This window comes from Rattus norvegicus, chromosome 13, assembly GCF_036323735.1.
Source record: "Rattus norvegicus strain BN/NHsdMcwi chromosome 13, GRCr8, whole genome shotgun sequence".
NCBI lineage: Eukaryota > Metazoa > Chordata > Mammalia > Rodentia > Muridae > Rattus > Rattus norvegicus.
The window spans coordinates 48544307-48563409 of NC_086031.1; the positions used below are offsets into that span (position 1 = coordinate 48544307).

Consider the following 19103-nt stretch of genomic DNA (forward strand, 5'->3'; position numbering starts at 1 on the left):
GCGCATGTGCAAAGGTGTTACTATGTCCTCCCAACGTGACCCTTCCACATCTGCTAGGACTAACTGGTTCCAAGTCTGTACCACTCTTCTGTAAGCCAACTTCTACTTCAAAGTCAGAGATAACCTTTTTAAATTACAAATTGAGCTGGGTGTGGTGGTGCAAGCCTTTAGTCCCTCTTTAGCACACTGGGAGGCAGAAGAAGGTGGATCTCTAAGAGTTCAAGGCCAGCCTTCCCTTTCAGGAGGTAGTGAGACCTTATCTCAAAACAAAACAAAATGCAAACAAGAACCCCAAACAAACAAAACAACCACCTCCAACCCAAAAATTATAAATCAAAGGCTGGGAGAGATGGCTCAAGGGTTAAGAACACTTGCTGGTCCTGCAGAGAGCCCAGGATTGAGTCATAGAACCCACACGGTGGCTTACAACAGCCCAAAACTCTAGTTCCAGGGAATCTGATGCTCTCCTCTGAGACGTGCATGTGGTATATACATACATACATACATACATACATACATACAAACATACATACAAACATACATACATACACACATACAAACATGTAGGCAAAAACTTATACACATAAGATACTTTAAAAATTAAAATTATAAATAAAAATCCAGTGTGTAGCATATGCCTACCTAGCACTCAGGAATCAAAAGTAGGAATATAAGTTAGAAGCCGATATAGATTTCATAAGAAGACCCATCGAAAAAAAGGGAAAAGAAGCAAGGCTTTAATAATATACACCTTTAACCCAGCACTGGAGACAGAAACCGATCTCTGAATTGGAGGCCAGCCTGATTTACAATTCTAAGATAATCAGGGATACACAGAAAAAAACATATCAAAAATGCCGTAATCAATAGGTAGGTAGGTAGGTAGGTAGGTAGGTAGGTAGGTAGGTAGATAGATAGATAGATAGCACAGACAGGTAGATAGATAGAAAAAGGAAAAGTCCTAAATCGGGTGCGATCCCTTTTCCTCTTGCCATTCTCTGAGGGCCTCTCACTGCAAATAGAAGAAGGTCCTGGCTCCTGATTACAGACAGCCTGCCTGTGAGGTCTCTCTCTCTAGACTTAGAGGCTTGTTTTCTTGGAGGATGGCCGGTAAGGCCTGCAGGACTCTTGAGTCAGGGTCTTTGAACTCCTCGGTAGGATTAACCAGTGGCTGCCCCTTCCCTGCCACTGAGCCCAAGCTCAGATGCTCTCTTTGCTGCCCTGTTCCTGTCACTGGCTAATGGAGCCCAGTGCCGCTAAGTGCCACCACTGTCATCCTTCTCTACTTACTAGATGGTCTGTTATGTTTTCCTGAGCATTTGTTGCTACCAGAAATGATCATGACTTGGGGACTGGAGAGATGACTCAGTGGTTAAGAGCACTGACTGCTCTTCCAGAGGTCCTGAGTTCAATTCCCAGCAACCATATGGTGGCTCACAACCATCTGTAATGAGATCTGATGCCCTCTTCTGGGGTGTCTGAAGACAGCTACAGTGTACTTGTATACATATAATAAATAATATTTAAAAAAAAAGAAACCCTGTCTTGAGAATGCAGAACTAAAATAAAAACAAATAAAAAACAAAAAACAGGGGCTGGAGAGATGGCTCAGTGGTTAAAAGCACAGACTACTCTTCCAGAGGTCCTGAGTTCAAGTCCCAGCAACCACATGGTGGCTCACAACCATCTGCAATGAGATCTGATTCCCTCTCCTGGTGTGTCTGAAGACAGCTACAGGGTGCTTATATATAATAAATAAATCTTTAAACAAAAACAAACAAACAAACAAAAAAAAACAAAAAACAGATTATAGGCTCAGACAAACTAGGCTAGAATTGGCTTCTGTTTGGCTCGTTCATGTGAACTTGGCCAAATGACTCAGTCTTTCTGAAGCCCAGCTCCTCCCCTATCAACGAAGATGACAGATGACTATCCTCCAGTGCCTAAGGGTTCTTTTGTTGTTTAAGACAGGACCTCATGTAGTTCATGATGGATTTGACTTTTCTCTGTAACTCAGGCTGGCTTTAAACTCCTTACTCATATTGGCAACCCATAACCTTCTGTAACTCCAGTTCCAGGGCTCTAGTGCTCTGTGGGCACTAGGCACATGCATGCATGCAGGCAAAACACATGCTTACATGCAGGCAAAACATATACATACATGTAGGCAAAACACTCACATACATAAAATATTTGAGTTGGGCATAGAGGTGCATGCCTTTAATCCCAGCACTAGGGAGACTAGGGGTGGGGTGGGGTGGGGTGGGGTGGTGGAACTTTGAGAGTTCAAGGCCAGTTTGGTCTTAAATAAATAATGAAACAAATAAATAAATGAACTTCTGTTATGTGTGCTTTCACCTCTCAAGTGCTAAGATTATGGCTCAAGGGTTCTTGTAAGAACTTAAAAAGATCATCCACACAGTCATACTTGGCATGTACCAAGAACTCATTGCAACTTTATCCTCTACATAATGAATCTCTCACTCTTGACTGGGTCACACCCAGTAGCTTAGAGGCCTGCCTTGACCTCATGGCAATCCTCCCATCTCAGCCTATCAACTGCTTGGACTACAGTAACCACTCTTCTCTACCATGGCAGTCAGTTTGGCCTTCTTCCATCGGATGTTTGAGAGTTCCAGCTCCCTCATTTCTACATTGCTGTCCACATTGTACTTTTGGATACACAACCACTCAGAGAGGCTGCCTGTCTGTTATCACCAGATCCCTACTTCTCTGAAGGATTTAGAGGAAGCAGAAACAAACAAACAAACAAAATCAAATCAAAACAAAACAAAACAGAGAGAATAAATATGAAAGAGGCCTGACACCTCTCTAGGCCCTCATCAACATTGCAGTTAGGGGCAGTTGTCAGTCTGCCTCACAGTGCTTGTTAGTTCTGGATGTCCTCACTAAGGACTTGAATTTGGCTGAGGTCAGGATTCTCCTCCAGTCCTGGGAGGATGAACCATACCTGCAGGTTAGGGATGGTGAGGAACATGCTCCTCTTTGTGCCCTTCTCCCCAGGGGGCTCAGCCTTGCTCTCTTGACAATCATTTACTTGTTTGGGGACCAAGGGAACTCGTTAACCCACTGGTTTCATCTGGTCAGTGGAGAGGCCAGTGCTCCACAGTGTGGCCACACATTTTGAAAGTCTGAATTTAAAAAAAAAAAAAAATAGGAGAGCTCCAAAAATTCAAGTTAGTTGGGCTAGATTTAATTCCAAGCAGAGAGGCAGGGAGCTCTCTGTGAGTTCATTGCCAACATTATCTACATTGGAAATTCCAGGCCATTCAGGTTATATAGTAAGACCAAGCAAAACAAACAACCAGTGTGGTGGCACCCACTTGTTATCCCAGCATTTGGGAGGTAGAGGAAAGAGGACCAGGAATTCAAGGTTATCCTGGATGGTGAAGTGAGTTCAAGGTCAGCTCAAGAAACAATGACTGCCTCCCCAAAACCCAAACAAAACAAAACTTGGAAGAACTTACATCTTGGCCTTATGCTTGGCACTTATTTTGCCTAAGGTGTTGGGAGTTGGAACCCAGTCAAGGGTGGGGTTTGGGGGAGAGGCTGGGAGGGGAGTGGTATACACCTGCAATCCCAGCTCTGGGGGGCCAGCCTGTTTACAGATCAAGTTCTTAGACAGTCAAGGCTACACAGAGAAACTCTGTCTCTAAAAGCAAAAAGCAAAAACAAACAAAAAAAAAAAAAAAACCAGAGCACACAAAAAGATGTGGATCTCAAAGTGGCCCCTAGGTCTGATGGGCTGGGAACAGAGTGGGGAGGGGAATGAGCGGAAGAACACAAATGAATAAGCCTCAGCAAAGCCCAATCTGAAGAGCCACCATATAATTCCTGGCTTTCTATACCGTGGGGACAGTGTTTGGGGGGGGGGGGTGTCAGTGAGGAGACATGGGGGAGGGAGGGCAGTGGCTGAAATTAAATTAGTTAGGTATTTGAGGAAGACTCAATATTGGATAATTCCTAAGGGCCCTCTAGGGAAAGGAAACCAATAGGATTTGTGGCTACATATTGGTATCATACTCATACATCTGCATTATCTATATATAAAGAGAGAGACCGATTGAAGGAATTTGTTTAAACCCCACACATTTATTGACAGTTCTGGAAGCTGCATGCCCAAGATCAGAATGTTAGCGGGACTTTTTCTCCAAGGCCTCTCTCCTTGGCTTGTGCCTGGTGGCCTTCCAGCATTTTCACCGGCTCGTCCGTCCCTCTGTACCTTCCGTACATCATTTTAAAGTTGCCAGAACTTTAGGAAAAACCAGCCTTAGAGCAGTCTATTCTCAAACACAGTTCATCTTGGGTCTTGGAAGTCAATTTCACAAGGCTCAACCAGCATAGAGTTTCACCACTGTACAAGGGTATTATGTGAAACTATGTAGACAAAACCCTGGAGATCACTAGAGTCATGGTTTACAGCCACAGCGGCCTAGAAGGAAGTGGTGGGACCCAGGCAGAAGGTGAAGGCATGGCTGGTGGGAGATGAAGTGAGGTCCCTTCTGATACTTTTAGAAGCTAGCCTACCTAGTGTTTGGCAAAGATTAAAGGCAGGTCCCGACTGACTTTGCCATTCTCATCCTGGTTTAGCTGTTATCAGTGTGATCTTGGCTGATTAATGGGATTCTGAGTTTCTCTATTTGAAAAAACGATGGCAACAAAACCATCTACTTTTTTTCATAGGGTGGTGTGCCTAGTAGACTATGACTTACTCCTGGCTAGCAGCCCTGACTTATGCTAGAGTACTAGAGCAATAATGCAGTATTTCAGGTTTCCTTTTCTTTCTTTCTTTCTTTCTTTTTTCCTTCTTTCTTTTACTTATTTATTTTATTTTTTTTTTTTGGCTCTTTTTTTCGGAGCTGGGGACCGAACCCAGGGCCTTGCGCTTCCTAGGTAAGCGCTCTACCACTGAGCTAAATCCCCAGCCTTACTTATTTTTTTTTTTAATAAACACATTGGTTGTTCATGTCAAGGAAGAAAAATGTGGGGAAAAAAGCCTCCTTTTGCATTTAGAAAGTCATGCTATACTGAACATACAATGGAATTTAGTTGGTTGGTTAATTTTAATTAGATAGACACGGTGATGCTCTGGAAGGTTCCAGCGAGTTACATCCCAGATACAGAGAATTCTAAACATTTGAGCTATCTGAGGAACAGGACATGCTGAGAGGAATCTGGCAGTCAGTCTGGAGACCTGAGTTAGGAGTTCTGGGGGAATAAACAGAGAATGTGACTTTCACCCTTCAGGTGCACAAGATTGCTCCTTGGCTCAGAACTAAGGGAGGTTGTAGCAGGAGAATTGCTGAGAGTTTGAGGTCAGTTTGTGAATCCGAGGCCATTCTAAGCTGCATAGAAAGACCCTGTCTCGGGGTTGGGGATTTAGCTCAGTGGTAGAGCGCTTGCCTAGGAAGCGAAAAGAAAGAAAGAAAGAAAGAAAAAGACCCTGTCTCCAAAACAAACCATAAAAAAGATTAAATAATGTTCCTTGAGTCTTAGGCTTCTGAAGTGGCCCAACCGGAATGGGAAGAAGCACCTGAAACCCAAGCCTTGGTGAGGGTTACCTTGCTCCTCCCAGCCCCTGTGGGTAGGGCCAGCACCACCGTGGGAACATTCCACTTAAGAGTGTCTGATCCACACAAGGGTCTGGTTCTTTGGGTCTCACACCCAGTTACACCGATGCCGATGGTGTATGTTTTCTGGCTTTCAGCTTTCAGCTGAGCTGCTGAGTCAGCAGAGATTCCGGGAGTGGCGAGGGGCAGGGTTTGGGACAGACAGTAGCTCCGGTGCAGTGCCGGTCTAGGAGAGGTCTTCCCCTCCCTTGTATGTGTACCTCAGAAATGTGTAGGGATGAGGCTGTCGTGTTTAGTTAAAAGATGCTTCCTCAAGACCAGACCCGCTTTCCAAGGACAGAGCCCGTAATGAGACCCTTTATCATGATGTCAGCTGGGGGTGAGGACCAAGAGAGTACAGATATCCCACGGGCAAGGCCTTGCCGCTGAGAGGGAGGGATACTGGTTCCAGTGGATTTAAGCAGAGGAGGGCATGGGAAGGACGCTTTATCTCACTGTATTCACACACTGTGTGGGCTGTCCAACACTTCGCCACCGAGTTACTGAGAGACAAGTAGAGTCTTCTCTATGTCCAGCCCAAAGCCTCATCCTCAGACAATTGGAGTCACAGAAACTCAAGGCCATTTCTCCCCCACCCTCCTTTCTACAAATATTTGTGGAGCAGCTCCCACGTGCCTGGTACTGACTTTACTCCTTCCCTCTAGCGGCTTACCAAGGGGTGGGGCACGCGCTGAGGAGTTAGCAAGGGCTACGCTGGGAAACAGATGCGGAGCTATAAAACTAGCAATAAAGAGTAGCAACGAGACGTTTTGGAAAGACACAAAACAAGTAAAGCAGAGGGACGTCCCATGGTTACCCCAAGGGCACCTGACACCAAATATTCCAGAGCACGAAAGGTGCTGAGTTTAGATGTTATCACTGAACTGGAGATGAGAAACTGAGACCGTGCATCGCGGGTACTTGGGAAAACAGAAGGTGGGGACGGGAAAATACGGGTGGTAGTAGACCCGATGCACTGAAGTAAGGCCAGGGCGGAAAGAAGGCACACGGACGACTTCAGAGCCCCGTCGAGGCGGCAGCGGTGCGGAGGGGGTGGGGAGCCGGACCGACACGTGCGCTACGTGCTGCGCCGGCCGCCGCCCCTTTTTGGGCTTCTGGGGACCAGGCCTGCCCCCCCCCCCATCTGTGGCTCAGACCCCGAGCCAGGCAGGAGGGGTGGGGCGACATCGACGGAGAGCGAGAGGAAAAGTCCTCGTGTTTGGAACCCAGAAGCCTGGTCTCCACTGCACGGCGACCGGAAGGAGGACGACCAGCGCCTCTTAGACCAGCAGGCAGATTTAGGGCACAGGCTGCGCTCTTGGGGTGCAGGCCGGGGGCGGAACTCAGCCTGCTGGGGGTAGGTTGAGGTCTGACGACTGAGTAGGCGGGATAAAGACACCCATCCCTAGAGATGTATCTAGAGGCTCTCCAGCACTCATGGGGTGGTTGGGGGGACGGAGTCCGGGGCGGAGGCGGAGTGTTGTCCAAGAGTAAGGAGGGGGGGGTTCCTGGAGACGTGGCACTCCGAGCGGGCTCGGTTCTACTCCGGCCGCCGGGGCTGCAGTCCCTCTTTACCCGAGAACCTGGCGCTGTGGCTCCGCCCAGCTCTCGCTCCCAACCCTTTGGGTACCCGAGACCCGGCACCTCCAGGACGGGGTTACCCAGGTCCGGCCTCTAGGGCGTCCAGCCGGCCCTACACTAGACAATGCGGACCGGGCCCCGCCCCCGGAGGCTGATGCGGCTCGGGCCGCGGCCAATCATCGCCTGTGGCCAGGCTCTTTAAAAAAAGAAGAGCCGGCCGCGGTGTGGCTGTCAGCTGGAGAGGGATCCCTCCGCCCATGTAAACACACATCATAAAGGGCAAGGGGAAACGTCTTCCGTGGGGCGGGGGAAGCTGTTACCTTTAAAGCAGAGACCCTTCTCAGGCCCTAGGTTCTCTTTACTAGCTTGGCAACCGCCACTCCCTCCGTGTCTCTCTGGGTTGGTGTGAAGCCTATTAGTTGCTGCTTGATCTGAGAGGAGTAGTATCTCATCATTTCGGATCACTACCGGAAATGGAGGAAAGAGGACTAGTAGACCTTGAAAGTTGGGAGTGAGAGAAGATGCCTAGGCCACAGACAACTGAGACTTTTCCTAAGCTCGTATCCTCTAGTTACATACCCACAATTCATGTATTTCTGAAGTCTGAGAGTTATAACATACTTGGTTTCTAGGATGCCAACGTCAAGGGTAAAAGTACTGTGTTCTCCCAAGGCAGAGAATATGAGAGGGAATCAACTCTAGGAAGACCCTCAAATGCGCAAAGGGCATATGACACCCAGGGCCAGGGCCAAGAGGGACAATAAAGGATTTTTCTCAGTCAACATGACGGATCATCTCAAGTCCTAGTCTTTGAGGTCAGCCTGGGCTACATCGTGAATTCCAGGCCAGCTTTGGCAACAAGTATGCAGTCCTGTTTCATTTTTTCCCCTCCTCAAAACATTATCAGGAAAGAAAAAAAAAAAAACCCCAAGGTTAAAAAATATGGCAGGCTGAGTGAGGTGACTCATGTCTTTAATCATCGAATCTTTAATCACCGAATCTCCGATTTGAAGGCAGCCTGGTCAGTATGTGAGTTTCAGGCTAGTCAGAGATATACGGAAATCTTGACTCAAAAATTTGGTAAATTCTGTACTTCTTACCTAGGTTTTCCCCACGATTCTATAGCCTGCCGGATCACCTTATCTTATGGTCTTGTTTTCGGAATAGGTTACTTGCTGCTTTGGTTGCATCTCATTGGCAGCAGAAGACTCAGGCTCCAAATCCCTGTGGAGCTAAGAAAAGCTTTTCCTTCTCCAGGAACTGAACTGTTTTGGAGACCGGGTAACTGTGGAGCATATTAAAGAGTGAGACTTTTCTCCCCTTTACTGAAAACTGTTTTGTATGTTGTATTTTTTATATTTTAAAAATTGTGTGTGTGTGTGTGTGTGTGTGTGTGTGTGTGTGTGTGTGTGGGGCCTGGAGAGGCAGAAGAGACATCAGAGCCTCTGAGGCTGCAGGGAAGAGGCAATTGTGAGCTGACTGATGGGTGTTGATCTGGAAACTCAGTTTATATCCTCCAAGACAGAAAGCAAAGGCCCTTAATCCACTGAGCCATCTCTCCCGGCTTGTTTTTTGATGCAGGATCTCATTATGCAGATAGATCAGGCTGGCCTGGAACTTGTGGAGGATTGAAGGTGTGTGCCACCACATAACTTCTACTTTCTTCCTTTTGTAAGCTGAAGAACGATGGTTCGTGTGTGATGGGATACATTTGTTAAGGCAGGAGGATCAGAAGATCAAAGTCATCTTTGGTTATATAGAGAGTTCCAGGCCAGCCTTGGCCACATTAGTCCTGTTAAAAACTACACCCAGAGACTAAGAGAGGTAGCCTATTCTGAAGGGAGGGCTCTGGATCCACTGATCCCTCCTTATACAGGGGCAAGCAGTGTTTCCATGAGCTTGGTTGCTTTCTAGATTAAAGAAATCATTGTTGTGTTCAAGTTCTACTTAGGCCCTTCTGACTTTTTACAGGGCATCCCCCGTCTTTGTATTTCACGGTTACTTAATCTCTCAGCCCCTTTGTTGCTTCCTCTGAAACAATGGGACCAGTTCCAATCTCTTTACTAAAGACTTGTACCTTCTGGTCTGCTGGAAATCTGTATATCAGAGGCATCTCGAGCTCAGCCCATTCAGGAGTGAATACATCTTCCCTGGAATGACATGCGCATGGCATAATCTGGATGCTTGTCCCAGCAACACCAACTGGTCAGGCCCTTAGTATGGCATTCCTATGGTCCCTTCCTAGTCTAGCTTTTAGTTCCTACAGTTTCGTTTCAATCTATAGATAGGGGTGTTGACTTTATTTAGGCCCTCCCTTCATTCCTTGACTGGGTTATTTCAAGATCTTTTTGCTCAAGTCCAACCCTGTATATGTGTAGACTTCTGTGCAGCACCCCCACTTTCCAATAAACAGTCTGAACTGTTGGAATGGTCAAATGCTTAAGCCCCTCACAGACTAAACAATCCCGAAAAGCATTTGCACTTTACAATGTGTCTAGGATAAACAAGTGCTCGAAGAGTTATTCTCCTCATTACTATAACTTGCGTCTATCCTTGCTGTTCTTGTGTGCAAGTTGTTTACTTGGAGAATCCTCCAATTTCAGTACTCTGCCCCTCGGGTTTTACTATGCAAATCCTTCATGGCAAAATGTATGACGTGATTGATCGATTGTACCTCTGTTCTCTCTACTGGACTGTTAACTTCTTGAGAGCAAGAATTCTGAAACTTCAGTGGTCAACTGAAGCATTAAGGATAAACATCCCAGGCAGAAGGCCCCTTGCCCCTCCCGGTTAGGGGGCGGGGCGAGACCTGGCTCGGGGTGGCAGCCGGGACTTTTTTCCTCGCCGTGGCGGCGGAGGCGCACGGCGTGGGGTAGCGGCAAGACGTCGTCGGAGGAAGGCTGAAAAAGCCCTAGGTGTTGCCGTTGCTAGTAGAAGTCGGACTTGTCGCCCGAGCTGTGCGTGTGCACAGGTTTCGGACGGAGCGGAGCTCGCTGCCGCGGTTGCGGAGCTTGCCCTGTGCTCGCCCCTGCCCACGTCGCGGTGATGGAGCCGGCCACCGCGCTGCCCCCAGGCCCGCGCCCGGCGCTGCCCCTTGGGGGCCCCGGCCCGCTGGGAGAGTTCCTGCCTCCCCCCGAGTGTCCGGTCTTCGAGCCCAGCTGGGAAGAGTTCGCGGACCCCTTCGCTTTCATCCACAAGATCCGGCCCATAGCCGAGCAGACTGGGATCTGTAAGGTGCGGCCGCCGCCGGTGAGTCAGCCAAGCACCCCGGATCCTGCTCGCGGCTGGGGGAGGGAGCGAGGACGCGCGGCCCGGGAGGCCGGAGGCGCGGGGGCGGGGAGAGGTCGTCCCGCGGGCCCAGTCAAGTTTGGGGCGGCTCGGAGGGTGGGAGATATAGCGGTGGGAGGAAGGCGCCCCGGGGGCTCGTCCCGGGTGGGATGCGGGTCGTGAGGACAACCGGCTCTGGCAGGGCGGCCGGAGGGCCAAGTCCGTGCCGCTCCGGGGGTTGGTGCGCTGCACGATCCGGCAGCAGTGAGGGCTGGAGTGGTGGCAGCCGCCGGGGTGGTCGCTGGGGAGTCCTCCCGAGCCCGGCTGAGACGCGGGCGGGGAGGCAGGGCTCTGGGCCCGCACGGCTCGGTGGCAGGTCCTCGCCTCCTTCTCGGGGTGCGGGGGTGTGTGATGGGTGGGGGTGGGGGACTTGCGAGTTGTCGTGTGAGGAGGAAAGTTTTCAATATGGCGGCGGGAGCCCCTGGTCCTTTGTGTGGTGGCGGCGTCGGCCCAGAGCTGCCCTCACCTGAGCGCCCCACCCTCCGGACCCGGGTCCCCCACCACCACCTGGTCCCTCGGCCTCCGGGAGTCCCCGGGGCGAGCTGGGGCAGGGGGCGGCCAGCGCCACTGGGGGCGGGGAGGAGCTGCGAGTCCGGTCTGGAGCGGCTGGCTGAGTGGTGGTGGGGGTGCAAGGGTGTGGGGGGGCACTTTGAGGATTGTGGGGGCAGGCCAGGAAGCGGGGGGCCCTGATGGCTTGCTCGTCCTGGCGGACGCTGCCACACAGACTTCGGGCCGGACCGCTTTGCTCCCGGGGGAGGCCTGGCTGGGGCTGAGGTGCAGAGGACGTGCTTGTAGGGGAGATGTCAGACGAGCCCTTGGGATTTCATCCCGGTCCCTAGCCTTCCCTACTCGGCCCTCCGGCGGTGGCTCTAGCGCCTCGAGCTTGGGGGGCTGTGAGGGGTAGGGTGTCCCCCGAAGACAGTCCTAACGGCTGCAACGTCCGCGGAGAGCCCGGCCCACTCCTTCCCTGTCCTCCCCCCCTCGCCCCCCCCCCCGCAGCCGGAACTGGATGCGCTGCGACACCCCAGGTTTTTCCGTCTACCTTTTGGGATGACCTGAGTCTGAGTTGGCCTAAACGACCGTTGGACCGGCCGGGACGGTTGGGAAGGTTTAACTGCCTTGCCTACCGTTTAAGAATTTTCTATCTTTCCCTGCTCTCTCACAAGTGGAAGAAGACCCTCCCCCCACCCCCGCCTTTTACCCCTTAAACTTGCTCTTTGTAATGGCATTTTGAGTTGCGGGATTGTGTACGTAGACGTTCTAGAAAAGCTGTTTTCGAGAGCCCCCTGAATAAGCCTTATCTTTCCACTACTCCTACGAAAGAAAAATTAAAACACAGACAACACATTTTAGTTGCTCTTGGACAACTTTGAGGACAGAAATGAAATGCCTTAGAAAATAACTGGCCAGGCCAGCTAGTATGGGGAAAATGTTTGGAAATAGATTCATTTCTTCTGGTGAAATGGACAGGGTCGATTGTTGTGGCTTAAAGGAAGGTTTCTGTTAGTGTAGAGGCCTGAAGAAGTTACACCCTTGCCTCGTTAGACCTAAGGTTTTAATTCTAAAACATAGACCACGTTTCAAACATTGAGCGATTTAGCTTTATTATTTAGTGTATCAGGGAAGATGAATGTGACTAATTGCATGTTTGCATTAATGGGATTTTATCCAGAAATTAGGAAACTTGACTAAGTTATTAGAAACCAAAATATAAGAGGAGTTAGGTTCCTGTGAGTTGTCCTCCATGTTGGCATTGTGGCATACTAGGACTGGGGTGAGTCCTTTTTCTTACTGTCTTTGCCTTTTATAGGGCTATTTTCTTCGAAAAATAGAGTTGCTTTGGTTAGGTTTGGCTACTCATTTCCTCATCTGGGCTAGCAGCTTAATGGCAGTCTTTAGGATTTGTGCGTTTGTTTTGCTTTTTCCCATTCTGAATGTCACACATGATGGCCACCATTTTGTATTGCGAATACTATATACCACAGCCTGAGAGGAAAGGGGTGAAGAGGAGGAAATAGTGTACACAGAACTAGTGCTGCTTTGGAACCCTCCTTTGTGTGGAGGGGACTTGCTTCCTCCTTTGTTTAACAAACTCTATGCCAGTGTGGAAGAGTTTGCCAGTATTTGCTGTTAGAACCACAAAAAAGAAAATCCAGAAGTTGTAGCTCTTGAACAGAGGGGTCCTGGAACAAAGGCTTCTTAAGAGACCATAAACAGTCTTTGTTTGGGAAGTGTTTTGTGTTAGGAAAGCTGGAACAAGTGGTTTCATATAGTTGAAATGTGGCAACAAAATAAACCTTAAAAAAAATAAGAAATATTTTCCATGGTGTAGCACTTTATAATTCCTGTATCTCTAGATTTCTGTCCATTGAGTTTTGGAACTCTAATGGCTAAATTTAAGTGATTTAGAGATTGTGGTATACTTTTAGTATGTAAGTGGTAGAATTATAACAGCCTTTCTATTTCCTTTTGTTCTTTCTTAATTAGCTTTGTGTCTTTAATTAATGGTACTTAGATAGCTTTGGTCTATACCTGTTTAATAAGTGAGGGCCGTAAGCTGCCTGGCTTGTGCAAGCTTAGGGTGTTTACATTATTTTGTGTATGAGTTAACAGAAATTTATGGAAATCCAACACAGTAACTGATAAAACGATGAGTCAAGACTACGTGCAGACCTCAGGTTTAAGGACAGTAACCAATCTTACTTCAAAAGCATGTAAGGGATAGCTAAGCTTATTTTCTGAAAGTTTTACTTGTTTTTTTATTTTCTTTAAAATGCAAGTATTTCCTCTGAGTACATAAATGTTTAAGTACAAATGCTATTTTCACTGTGTAGTATTCTGCTGCTCAGTAGATATTTTTTGAATTTCTCCAGTGTGCTAGAAATGTGTGATGGTTTTGGTACCTTCATTGCTCTCAGAAACCTTACCTGGCTGCAGTTAGGCAGAATCCACAAGATTCTCCTTCAGTAATGACCAAAATCAAACACCAAATGGCACAATCAACACTTCTTTAATTTCTAACTTCCTGTGGTTGTTTTGAATCCCCCATCTCCATCTTTCTAGCCATTACATGTAATACTGTTGTAGTGAAGTCAGCATCTTCGAGGGAACTTGTTCATTCCACTTGGAGGACAAGGAGGAACTTAAAAACACTTTGTACTAATTACCACAGTGCTTGAGGGGCAGGGGCGTGTCTCACTGTAGCTTTGGCCAAAGCCTTGAACTCACAGGTCTGCAGGGATTAAAGGTGTGTGGCACCACACCTGCGCTCGAGCGCCTCTCTCTTTCTCTCTCTCTCTCTCTCTCTCTCTCTCTCTCTCTCTCTCTCTCTCTCTTTTTGTCAAGACAGTTTTTTCTGGCTATCCTGGAACCCTCTATAGACCTGGCTGGCTTGGAACTCTGAGATCCGCCTGCTTCTACCTCTCTAGTGCTGGGATTAAAGGCGTGGCCATCACTATTCATTTCGTTTTGGTTTTACATGTGTATGTGTACATTGGCACACAGGTACACAGGATGCACTGCAGTACATTTGTGGAGGTCAGAAGACAAGTTTGTAGAACTCTGGTCATTTGGGTTCTGGGATCAAATTCATGAACTTGCTTGTTTAATTTGGAGGGCAGTAAAAGTCAAGGATGTTTGGAATACAGGAGTGGGTAGGCAGTTCACCAAAATGGTGACCTGCTTTTAGAGGGTTTAACATACATTACAGAGATATGCATGTGGACATATATAGTCAGTGTAGTTTATGTGCAATTATGGCATCGTTTCATAGACTTACCAACTTTTTTTTTTTCCGTTGTGATTGATTTTTACTTTGTTTGGCCTGTATGTGTATATATATGTGACCCTGGGCATGGCTGTTGTCCACAGAGGCCACAAGAAGGCATTGGACAGACCACCTGGAACTGACGTTAGAGAGGGGTGTGATCTTGCTTTTTGGCATGGGACCAGTGCCCTTAGTTCCGGAAGCATCGTGTGGCCACTCATTGCTGTCTTAGTGGGCTCACATTCAGCTTTCTAGAAGGAATGTGAGGGCTTAGTGTGATGCACAACAGCCCGATCTACTCAGCAGTTCCAGGCCGGGCTGCTTAGTAAGAACCCACCTAGAAACAGAACAAAAGAAGGCTGGAGAGATGTTCCTGGGTGAGCATTTGCTGCTTTTCTGGGAGACTCAGGTTTGATTCCCAGTGCCCACAGCCGTCCATATCCAGTTCCACAGGATCTGTCGCTGCCTTCTGACCTCCCCAGGTAGAGGCACCCATGTGGTGCTCACATATGCATACAGACAAATACTTAACACACGTCTTAACTATTTAAGGGATGAAGAGGAGTTGCTTCTATGATTAAGAGTTATTGGGGTTGGGGATTTGGCTCAGTGGTAGAGCGCTTGCCTAGGAAGCGCAAGGTCCTGGGTTCAGTCCCCAGCCCCGAAAAAAAAAGAAAAGGGAAAAAAAAAAAGAGTTATTTACTGCGCAAACAGGAGGACTGGAGTTCTAATTCAAATATCCAGACAGCCACATAACAAATTGGGTATGGTCTATATTCCCTGGTAATCCCAGCACTGAGTGGGGAGTAGACAGAGGACTGCTGGGCTTTCCCTGGCTTCCAGCCTAGTGCAGAGAGTGATAGAGGACTGCACTTGCTGCCCTCCTCTGGTGCATGCACTAACACACACACACATCACATACATGCAGCATATTCACACATGTGCACATATACTCTTCATACAAAAAACTTTAAAAAATCACATCTTTTTTTTTCCTGTATATAAGATTTTTTTTTTTTTTTGATAAAGCCATAACTACCAGGGTAGAATTGAAGTTTTAAGCTTCTGTCCATGCCTGTGGTTGTGTGTGGGAGGAAGTGAGCAGGTGCACACATGCTTCTGGCTGCTGTAGGTCAGAGGACAGCTCTCAGGAGTCGTTTCCTCAGTCTGCTCTGCTCTGGGCCAGGTGTGGTTTCTGCCAGGTGTGCTGCTGCCCAGCTAGCTGTGGGTCCCCGGGACCAACCTCAGGTTGTTAGGCTTGTGCAACAAGTGAAAAGTGTTTTCGTCCACTGTGCCATCTCCCCATCACCATCCCCTAACTTCTTTGTTGAGTCAAGGTTTCTCTATATAAATAGCCTTGGCTACTCTGGAACTCTCTGTAGCTCAGGCTGGCCTCGAACTCAGATCCAGTTGCTTCCACCACCTGAGTGCTGGGATTAAAGGCATGGGCCAACATGCCCAGCTCTAACTTTTTTAAAAAGAAAAAAGTTACTAGTATAGAAAATAGTTGCTGTAGCTGTTTTTCTAGATAAAGTGAGGTGCAACATTCCTGGAGGGAGGCCCAAGCTGACTGTAGAGAACATGTGAAGTCTTTGTCTTATTACAGGTACACAGGTAACACTGCAGCAGGTCACAGTGAGCTCTCTAGTATTTAATGAGTGGTCACTTCCCTAGTTAAGTGTGGTTATATTGCCAGGGTTCTGGCCAGTACTTGGTTGCCTTGTTACAGTTTCCGGAACTTGTAAAGAAACTTGATCACTTTAAGAACAACTCTTAGCAGGTGTAGAGGTGTGGGTAGTGGGTGGTCGGATTTTCTGTCTGCCTTGTTCCATTGCTGGGATTGGTCGTATTTTATATCAACTAATTTGGAAGGGACTTTTGGTTAGGTTGATATTTGTATCAAGCTAGCCTGGAACTCCCAGAGCAGTCCAGGCTGGCCTCAAACTCAGTACTTTGCTTTGAGTTTTAGGGTTACCAGAGTATATTAACATACTGGTCAAACACTCCTTTAATTTTAATTTCTTTAATTTTAAAATAAAGCTGTTGCCAGTCATAATGACGATGCCTGCTTGTAAGCCCAGCATTTAAGGCTCAGGGAAGAGGGTAGAATGTTTGAGGCCAGCTGTTAACCTCTTAAAAATCTGTTTCTACCAAGAAAAATTTTTTAGGGATAAACATTATTTATCAAATCTGTTTATGTCATGTGTGTATTCTTAAAAGTCAAGTTTATTATGTAGAGGGAAGGACTATTTTAAAAGCTGCCTGGAGTTGTTTTTGAGTGCATCTGTATTTGTGCATGCAAATGACTGAGTGCTCATTTCACAGCATGTGCACCTGGAGGTTGGAGAATAACCCTGAGTGTGTGTCCATGCTTCTTGTGGGAGACAGTCTGTTATTCTCCTGTGTATGCCAGGCTACCTAAGTCTTCATACTTCTGTCTCCTTGCCCTCGTCCCATAGAAGCACTGGCATTAGGAATGCTGTTTCCACGTATTTGACTTTCCGTATGTTCCGAGGATTCGAGTTTAGATCTCCATCTTTGTGCAGCAAGCTCTTTTACCCACTGAGCCATCTTCCCAGGCAGCCCTAGAATTTTTTAATCTGATTGCATCATGACCTTGGATAAAGTCTGTTTACCCCAGTGTGTATACCTTCTCATCCGGCTCTAAAGGGATCTGACACTGACCCAGGGCCACTGTCTAGATTAATTAATGGATTGCAGGAGCTTAAATCTTCAAGTTTTTCTTTTATCCCCCTTTCACATTGCTAAGAAGAGTCCGGGAACAGATGTAGCAAGACAAAGGTCTGGGTCGAATACACATCCCTCATTTTCCTACAGAGAAGAGTTGATCTTAGTGAAACTTAGAAAGGCAAAAAGCCCAATGTCAAAGCTAGAATAAGAACTAGGCATGATGATACATTCCAGTCTGCATTAGTTTAGAGGCAGTTAAAGGCCAGCTTGGGTTACTCATTCTAGGTTACTGTTTGTTCTAGGTTAGTTTTGGAAATATAGCAAGCCTTCCCAGTCTTATTTCTAACCCCAACCTTAGAGTATACCTGGATGTGATAGGTTATTCCCAGTATTCAGGAGGCAGAGACAGAATCATGAGTTCAAGGCCAACCCAAGATACATAGTGAAACCTCTATTAAAATATCCAAACTAGGGCTAGATGGTGGTGGCACACATCTTTAATTCTAGCACTTGGGAGGCAGAGGCAGGCAGATCTGAATTTGAGACCTGCTTGGTTTACATAGTGAGTTCCAGGACAGCCTGGGCTCTTATTATACAAGAAAACTCCTCCTTGAAACAAATTGCAACAAAACCCCCAAAACTAGTCGGGGCTGGAGTGTGGAAGGTCAGCTGAAGGGCAGCCATGGGGAAGTCAGCTTTCATGCTGGGGTGAGACTTTTCAGTGATGGCTGTTTGGTGTCGTCTACATTCCTGTAAGTGTCCAATAAATTCACTGAAATAAAAAAAAAAAAAAAACCAGAGGAAACCCCCCCACCCTTGAGTCTAACAAATAGAATCTTACTGTTTATTTAAGAGGACTTCACATAACCAAGGTGTCCTTGGCCTCCCCACCTCCCAGGTATTGGATTCTAGCTATGCATTGTCACATGGCTCGCCTGTGTGTGTGTGTGTGTGTGTGTGTGTGTGTGTGTGTGTGGACTGCCTGATGCCTAAAGTGATCAGAGAGGGGCATTGTATCCCCTGGAACTAGGGTTAAAAATTGATAGGAGTGGCTTTGTGAGTGCAGTGAATCGAACCTGGTCTCACAATCGAACCTGGAAGAATAGCAAGTGCTCTTTAACTACTGGACCATCTCTCCAACCCCTATTTGTTTTTATTTTTTAAAGATTTGTGTGTACTTGTTTCTGTGTGAGTGTATGTGCGTGTATATGTGGGGATTCGTGTACTTGTGCATCTGTGAAGGCCGGAAGAGGACATCAGACTTTAGAACTTGGGATAACAGTGTTGGTGGATGCCCTGCTTGACTTGCCAGTTCTGGGATCAGAACCCCAGTCCTCACGATTTTGCAGCAAGTGCTTTAGGTGCTGAGCCACGTGCTCTAGCGCCCTTCTTTATTCTTGAGACAGGGTCTTATTGCATAGTTCAGGCTGACATCTTGCTTGATTCAAATGTAGGTTTTCCCGGTACCCGAATCTTTAATTTGAAGCCTGCCAGGTCTATAACTAAAAGTCTTTTTTGTATGTGTGTGCACCTATATAGTAACAGCAATTGAACCTAGGCCTCATGCACGCCAGGCAAGCATTGAGCCAGTGAGCTACAGCCCCAGCAAATCTCCCGCCACTTTTTATGTGTCTTAAATAATAGAGAATTTTCAATGTGGGACTAGAATTCATAATCATAAAACTCAGATCTATGCGTCTGGAGGGCTATGGATCTTATACTGCTCTGGTGAAGAACCTGATTGGTCTCCTAACTGCCTATGACTCCAGCTCCAGGAGTCCAACTCCTCAGACCTCCAAGGACACGATGGGAAGCCCCATGCATGACCAGAGCCTTAGGATTCTGTAATGGCTTACATTATTTCTTAGGAGGATTTAGAGTTTATATTTTATCTCAGGTGGATCTATGCACCTTACACTTGTTTTTTACTTGTTTATACTTTTGTGTATGTGTGTATTAGTCTTAAGCAACTTAATAATGGTGCTTTCTAGATGTATTTAAGTACTGTCAGCTGGAGTGATGGCTCGCTCATTTAATAAAATGCTTGTCTCTATGAAATATGAGAGCCTGAGTTTGAGACCAAGAAATATATAAAGCCTGGTTAGCCC

At 47.2% G+C, this 19103-nt stretch overlaps 2 protein-coding genes across 3 annotated transcripts in view; one reads left to right on the forward strand and one right to left on the reverse strand.

Annotated features, from left to right (window-relative positions):
* The window catches only part of Mgat4e (MGAT4 family member E), a 21165-nt gene extending 9515 nt beyond the window's left edge, over positions 1-11650 (reverse strand). The window contains exon 1 of the mRNA XM_063272086.1: positions 11581-11650. The gene's annotated coding sequence lies outside the window, so the exon portion shown is untranslated. The remainder of the gene's footprint in view (positions 1-11580) is intronic.
* Positions 10061-19103, forward strand: part of Kdm5b (lysine demethylase 5B) — a 71355-nt gene continuing 62312 nt past the window's right edge. Inside the window, exon 1 of one of the 2 annotated variants that reach the window (XM_063272298.1) lies at positions 10061-10460. In XM_063272298.1, coding sequence (XP_063128368.1) covers positions 10257-10460 — 204 coding nt within the window. In that variant the 5' untranslated portion in view covers positions 10061-10256. The remainder of the gene's footprint in view (positions 10461-19103) is intronic. The other variant, NM_001107177.1, reaches the window with a different exon arrangement.